The 8,079-nt window shown below is 37.2% G+C and overlaps 1 protein-coding gene across 1 annotated transcript; it reads left to right on the forward strand.

Annotated features, from left to right (window-relative positions):
- The first annotated feature begins 427 nt into the window (after positions 1-427).
- Positions 428-4,499, forward strand: nfkbiab (nuclear factor of kappa light polypeptide gene enhancer in B-cells inhibitor, alpha b). The gene is given in 6 exon segments (NM_199629.1): positions 428-676; positions 1,368-1,473; positions 1,566-1,773; positions 1,861-1,949; positions 3,745-4,023; positions 4,108-4,499. Coding segments are annotated over 6 exon segments (939 nt in total). The 5' UTR covers positions 428-452; the 3' UTR covers positions 4,141-4,499.
- The last annotated feature ends 3,580 nt before the right edge of the window (positions 4,500-8,079 follow it).

Below are 8,079 nucleotides of genomic sequence, written 5' to 3' on the forward strand. Positions count from 1 at the left end.
CACATATTTTAAGGGTTACCTGCGTATATATTTTAATGTACATTTTGTGTGCATGTTGCAACATCAGAATTACAGAACAATCTGCATGCCTGGTCTTTCAGCACAACATTTTGAAATGTTTCAAGATGGGACTTTTTGCAAGCCACTACTTTGCAATGTTGGTGCGTAGGTATACACGTTTTCTTTTCTGACCCAAAATGTTTATGTTTTTTTTCCCCCATTTCAGCCAGCCCCTATTGGAATTCTGGAATAAGCTTTCAGTATTACATACATACGGACTTCTGATAGATTTAATAAAGCAGAGAAAAAAATCCCCAAACTCCCTCCAGTCCATTCACACGCTAATAATCACTGGAAATCCCCCACCTTCGCCGAAGCCCCGCCTCCTTTTTCGTCTCTTTTAACTCTCAGAAAAGCTTCATAGTCCAGACACAAACTGCAGACCGTGAAACATGGAGCTTTACCGAGGCACCACTGCCAACCAAACGGATTATAATGACGACGGTCGCGGCCCCAAATCTGGGAAATTGCTCTCAAACACCGACGAGCGTTTGGACAGCGGGTTGGATTCGTTAAAAGAGGACAATCTTCCGTCGCTTGAGGAATGCAGAATCACGGACTTTGTCGGGCCGACGGACGAGCCCTGGAAGAAAGAGCTCACCGAGGACGGAGACACGTAAGTCCGCTGACCTCTTATAATATTTGTACTTGATGCAAAAGCATTAACGTGCATCTGCAATTTGACGTAGGCTTCTTGAAAGTCATTTTTTTGGTTGCAGAGAAGCGTATTTATGTATTTATATCCAAATTTTTCGCTTTTTAATTAGTTCTAAGCATAATGCATGTAAGATATAAGTATAATACATAAATTTATGAGAGTTCTACTACAGTATTAAGGCGATTTTAATCGTGAAAGCAGTAAAATGTTTACTTTTGCATTGCAAAATATGTATATGTAATTAATTATAGGTTCATGTACATATTTATATATGATTGCGCTGAAAGTATATATAATCTCTGCAAAAACGATTACAAGTTTATGAACTTAAAGCATTCCATTCGCAAACAGCAGCGCGCATGCGCAGGCACCCTACGGTAATAATGGGCTTTATGTAAACAGAAACGCCGCATCGGTACGGACTGTTCTCTGGCGCCGCGTCGCTGTGGGCGAGGCCTCTATGTTGGCTTGACGTCAATGTAGGCGTGTCTGCGCGAACTCGGAAAGTCCCGGGCATTTTGCCAGCCACTCAGACACGCATGTCCCTACTAGGAAAAAATACAGTTCTCTGCACACCAAAAAAAGCTTTGTTTCACAGATAAAAATGCTCTCACAGTTGCTTAACCATGCATATCTTTATCTTTTAAAGGTATCTACATCTCGCCATTATCCACGAGGCCACAGATGCTGCACTAAAAATGATTGCGTTATCCCGAAGAGACCCTTTCCTCAATATACAAAACAACCAGAGACAGGTACATCAGTGAGATTTGAGATTTTTCATATACACATCAACCAGTTAATGACTTGAAATACTAAAGCCCTCCCTCCTCTGTTGGTATTTCAGACTGCACTGCATTTGGCCATCATCACAGATCAGCCTCTCATAGTGGAGCAGTTACTAAAAGCCGGCTGCGATGCATCTTTGGTGGATGACCATGGTAATACTGCACTCCATATCGCCTGCAGGAAAGGATCTCTGGCCTGCTTCGGCCTCCTAACACAAGGCTGCTCGCAGCACCTCTCAGCCATCCTCCAGACACCAAACTATAATGGTAAAAATGATTTCTGTGAATGTTTCACTTGTCTGTTTTTCCCTTTGGCCAGCTTTGATCTGATTTGAATGTGGTTTTACTTTCCAGGTCAGAAATGCATACACGTGGTCGCCATCCAGGGTTACTTGTCATTGTTGGAAAGCCTCATCCAGCTCGGCGCAGATATAAATGCACAGGTAAAAAAAATATTCAAAGCATATTAAAAGTAGTTCACCCAAAACGAAAATATTCCCACCGTTTGCTCACAATAGAGTTGCTATAGACTTTATAGGAGTTTCATTTAAGATATTTTGAAGAATGTTGAAAAAAACTGACATCCATAATTGGAATAAAAAAATACTAAGGAACTCAATGGCTGATTTATTCCCCCAACATTCTTCAAAACATCCTCCCTTCCCACCCTTGTGTTCAACAGAGTAAAAACACTCAAATATGTTTGGAACTAAAAGCTTATCTTTCCCATTAACTTCTGTTGAAGTGGGAAAAAACTGAGGAAGTCAATGAGGGACGAAAATGTCTTTTTGAGATATTTTAAAGAATGTTGAAAAAAACATGACATCCATAATAGGCACAAAAATACTATTGAAGCCAATGGCTGTTTTTTCCCCTCCAGCAATCTTCAATGCTTCATGTCTTCCTTCGTGTTCAACAGAAAAAAAAAAAAAAACTCTAAACACGTTTGGACCAAAATGCTTATGTGTCCCATTCACTTCAATTGTAGTGGTAGAATATTAAGGAAGTCAATGTGGGACAAAAAAAATTGAGATATTTTGAAGAATGTTGGAAAAAACTGACATCCATATATTTTTTTACCTACTATGGAAGTCAATGTTTTTTTTTTCTCTTCAACATTCTTCAATACATCTTCCCTTGTGTTCAACAGCATAAAAACACCTAAACATGTTTGGAACTGAAAATTTATGCTCCCCAGTAATTTCTGTTGTAGTTATCTTGAAGAATGTTAAAAAAAATTGCCATCCATTTTATATTTCGTTCCTATTATGAAAGTCAATGGCTATTTCCCCCCCAAAATCTTTAATAAATTTTTCTTTGGGTTCCACAGAATAAAAAAAACTCAAAACAAGTTTGGACCAAAATGTTTATGTTTCCCATTAACTTCTATTGGAGTGGAAAAAATGCTAAGAAGTCAATGAGGGGACAAAAACGTTTTTTTTTTTTATTTTTTTTTTTTTAGATATTTTAAAGAATGTTGGAAAAACATCCATAGCAGGAACAAAAAATACAATTGAAGCCAATAGATGTTTTTATTCCTTCAACATTTGTCGAAACATTTCCCTTCATGTTCAACAGAATAAAAAAACACTCAAATATGTTTGTATATTATGTTCCCCATTCACTTCTATTGGAGTGGAAAAATACTAAGAAGTCAATGGAGGACACTTTTTTTTTTTTTTTTTTTTGAAGAATGTTGGGAATTTTTTTTTTTTTTTTTTACATCGATAGTAGGAACAAAAAACTCTATGAAGGTCAATGGCTGCCCCCCCCACCCCCCCCCCAAAAAAAAAATCATTAATAAATCTTCCATTGAGTTACACAGAATAAAAGAAAATCAAACATGTTTGGACCAGAATTCTTTTGTGCCATTTACTTATATTTTAGTGGAAAAAAATACAAAGGAAGTCAATGTGGGGGGACAAAAACATTTTTGTTTTTTTAAAGATATTTTGAAGAATGTTGAAAAAAAAAAACATCCATAGTGGGACCAAAAAAACACTGGAACTCAACGGCTGTTTTTTCTTCAAAACACATTCTTCAAAACATCTTCCCTTGTGTTCAACTAAATAAACAAGCTCAACAAAAATGTTCCCTAGTAACTTACTAAAATACTGATGAATGATGTAAATAAAGACACAATATTTACTTTTGGGTGAACTATCCCTTTAAGTAGCGCCTCAAATCTTAATTTAAAACTTCAAACAGCATGTCTAATACGTTTATGTTTGCCTTCAGGAGCAGTGTAACGGCCGAACCGCTCTCCACCTCGCCGTGGACCTCCAAAACTTTGACATGGTCAAACTTCTCATCGAAAAAGGTGCCAGTGTTCACAGTGTCACATACGGCGGTCACACGCCTTATCACCTGACCTACGGCCGGTCGAACGCTGACATCCAAAAAGTCCTGTATGAGCTCACGTCGCCACACCTAAGGGAACTTCCAGAGAGTGACTCAGAAGATAGTGAGGATAGCGACGAGGATTATGAAGAGCGCTGTCAGTCTGAGGTGGAAGACGTAAGTCTGCATATTCCTTTGAAAGTCTTTGTGTAATTCTGTAAAAATGTACATGTTTCTAATTATCTTCCTTCGTTTTGACAGCTGTATGATGATATTAAAGTGATGGGGCAGTAGGACTTGTGTGTCGAATGGAGATGAAAAGAGATGAACGTTCTCATCAGAGGACGCAGGAATCGAATCCAAGCGGAGGTCACGGGCAGCACATCAGGCGGCTGAAAACACGAGACCAATGTTAGGAGGCCCAGATGCCAAGGGCGAATTTTTTTGAGCAACACTGGAGAGACGCCGCATAAACCGTCCTGTCGGCTCTCTATGATGGACTGTACTGTCAGCCGAACTCAGCGGCTGGGTTTCTGATGTAAAATATTGTGCATATTACAGACAGATTTATTTTTATATATTAACATGTACATGTGTATATATATGGAGCTTGTGGAAGCATTTTAAATTAAAGGAAACAACTTGTGAACTGATTTTGGCTTTGTTATTTGCTGTACTTCCTTGGAAATGAATGTTGGGTGGTTGTGATTGAGAAATGAGGAAGTTGAAGATCCTTTTATGCCACTGAGGGAGAAGTGTTCGCAGCTGAAGCGCTTGTACGCTGTTTTCCGTCAGCTGAGAGTACGCTGGAATTTCCTGAGCAGGAAGAGCCATTCAGACATAATTGGCAATGCCGAACGTTCCCTGAATAAGGAACGTATTGGAGTTACACAATGCAGCTTTATGTAGAATTCTATCAGGGTTGTACATTTTCCCAATTCTCCCACATGAGTTATTTTGTTTTCCTAGAAAGAGGCCATTATGCTGATATTCTTAGAAAAGGGTGCAGTGTCTGATTCGTCATGTTACTTATTTAAAGGGATGGATCACTCAGAAATGAAAGTTACCTCAGTATTTGCTCAACCTCAAGTTTCTTTTTTTTTTTTTCTGTTGAACATTATATTCTGAACAATGTTAGAAATTGGTAACCACTGACTTCCATAATGTAGGGGAAAAAAAGGAAGTCAATGACTGTTTCTATCCACCTGCATTTTGGAATATGACATAAAAAATAGTTAATGGAAATGCTAAGATGCACATAAAAAAAGCTTATTCGCACAACCGAGTAAGATAAACGTTATATTTTCTAAAATATTACTATATGCAAAATTTGCATAAACCACGATGCAGAAGGTCATAATTCGCACTCGTTAAACAACTTTATTTTACATTCTTAGGTGATACAAAACAGACGTTTTGGCACAATGCCTTCCTCAGTGCGTGAATCTTCCCAGCAGGCGCACAATGTCATAAGACGTTAATATTAGGTTGGATTTAGGTCATAATGTCAGCTGATCTAATAATGACGTTGAAATTTGGTTGTTTTTAGGTTGTGTTGGAAAGTGACCAAAATCCACTGTCGAGCCAACATCTTAAACCAACATCATATTGACGTCAAATACTGACATTTATTCGTCAGGTATACGGCAACCAAAATTCAACGTCCACACAACATCAAGCTGTAACATCATTAGACGTTGATATTGGGTTGTTTTTAGGTTGTGTTACAAAGAGACCAAAATCTAACGTCGAGCCAACATTTTATGCCAACGTCACATTGACGTCAAATACTGAAATTTATTCGTCAGGTATACGGCGGCCAAAATTCAACATCTGATAAATATCATAGTGGTAACGTCCACACAACATAAACCTGTAACATCATTAGACATTGATATTTGGTTGTTTTTAGGTTGTGTTGGAAAGTGACCAAAATCCAACATTTTAGGCCAATGTCATATTAACGTCAAATTCGGATATTTATTCGTCAGGAATAGCAACCAAAATCCATCGTCTGATAAACGTCATAGTGGTAACGCCCACACATCATCAACCTGAAACATCAGATATTGATATTTGGTTGTTTTTAGATTGTGTTGAAAAGTGATCAAAATCCAACGTCGAGCCAACATTTTAAGCCAACGTCATATTAACGTCAAATTCTGACGAAATTCTTATTTTGTTTTCCTAGAAAGAGGCTATTATGCTGATATTCTTAGAAAAGGGTGCAGTGTCTGATTCGTCATGTTACTTATTTAAAGGGATGGATCACTCAGAAATGAAAGTTACGTCAGTATTTACTCAACCTCAAGTTTCTTTTTTTTTTTTCTGTTGAACACATTATATTCTGAACAATGTTAGAAATTGGTAACCACTGACTTCCATAATATAGGGGGAAAAAAGGAAGTCAATGACTGTTTCTATCCACCTGCATTTTGGAATATGACAAAAAAATAGTTCATGGAAATGCTAAGATGCACATAAAAAAAGCTTATTCGCACAAATAAGTAAGATAAACGTTATATTTTAGAAAATATAACTATATTCTATGCAAAATTTGCATAAACCACGATGCAGAAGGTCATAATTCGCACTCGTTAAACAACTTTATTTTACATTCTTAGGTGATACAAAACAGACGTTTTGGCACAATGCCTTCCTCAGTGCGTGAATCTTCCCAGCAGGCGCACAATGTCATAAGACGTTAATATTAGGTTGGATTTAGGTCATAATGTCAGCTGATCTAATAATGACGTTGAAATTTGGTTGTTTTTAGGTTGTGTTGGAAAGTGACCAAAATCCACTGTCGAGCCAACATCGTAAACCAACATCATATTGACGTCAAATACTTACATTTATTCGTCAGATATACGGCAACCAAAATTCAACGTCCACACAACATCAAGCTGTAACATCATTAGACGTTGATATTGGGTTGTTTTTAGGTTGTGTTCCAAAGAGACCAAAATCTAATGTCGAGCCAACATTTTATGCCAACGTCACATTGACGTCAAATACTGACATTTATTCGACAGGTATACGGCAACCAAAATTCAACATCTGATAAATATCATAGTGGTAACGTCCACACAACATTAACCTGTAACATCATTAGACATTAATATTTGGTTGTTTTTAGGTTGTGTTGGAAAGTGACCAAAATCCAACATTTTAAGCAAATGTCATATTGACGTCAAATTCGGATATTTATTCGTCAGGAATAGCAACCAAAATCCATCGTCTGATAAACGTCATAGTGGTAACGCCCACACATCATCAACCTGAAACATCATCAGATATTGATATTTGGTTGTTTTTATATTGTGTTGAAAAGTGACCAAAATCCATCGTCGAGCCAAAATTTAAGCCAACCTCATATTAACGTCAAATTCTGACGAAATTCTTGTCAGGTTTACAGCAACCAAAGTCCAACATTGATAAACGTCATAGTGGTAACGTCATAAGACGTTGATATTTGGTTGTTTTTAGTTTGCATAGCAAAATAACCAAAATGCAACGTCTGTTTAAATCTGACGTCATGTTGATGTCCTGTGCCTACTGGGTTCTCTCTCCACCCTCTTATGCCAGTCAACCACGTAATTAATTAGAGGACTACTCAATAGTTAAAAAAAACGTTTCTCTCTGCTCGTTTTCATTTCAATATAGCTAACAACACCAGAAATATGTCCTCCACTTGTAAAAGCATTATCTCCATGGTACAGAAAAATAACATCTGAATCATCATTATTCACTTATTCATATCTTCGTCAACTGATCCGATGAAATTCCGTCAGTCTGAAACATAAAAATGTAAAACAAGATATATAAAGGAATTATTTAATGAGTGTGAATCATGACCTTCTGAATGATATTAACAAGATTAACGCACCAAACTTAGAATAAAAAAATGCTAACGCGAAGTGCAGACTTCATTACATAAACTACAGTGGAAACGTATCCATTCAAACATGCGAACTATAAAAAAACGTGATTTTATCGTAACAGATCATGTGATGATAAAAATTTATGCAATGGGCCGGCACTTATATTGTATGTTTTGTTTAATCTAAAATCCCGTCGTCATCAAAATAGTTCGGTATAATTATCTCCCAAGGAGCAGCCTCCAAGAAACTAGAGCGTTCATTAAGTTTCGTCTTCTGAGGCGCACGTAATTTATTATTTAAATGCCCACAGAGGCTTCTCCTACCCCAGAAAATTCTGTTTTAATTTTGA

The sequence above is a fragment of the Danio rerio genome, chromosome 17 (genome assembly GCF_049306965.1).
Source record: "Danio rerio strain Tuebingen ecotype United States chromosome 17, GRCz12tu, whole genome shotgun sequence".
Taxonomy (NCBI): Eukaryota; Metazoa; Chordata; class Actinopteri; order Cypriniformes; family Danionidae; genus Danio; species Danio rerio.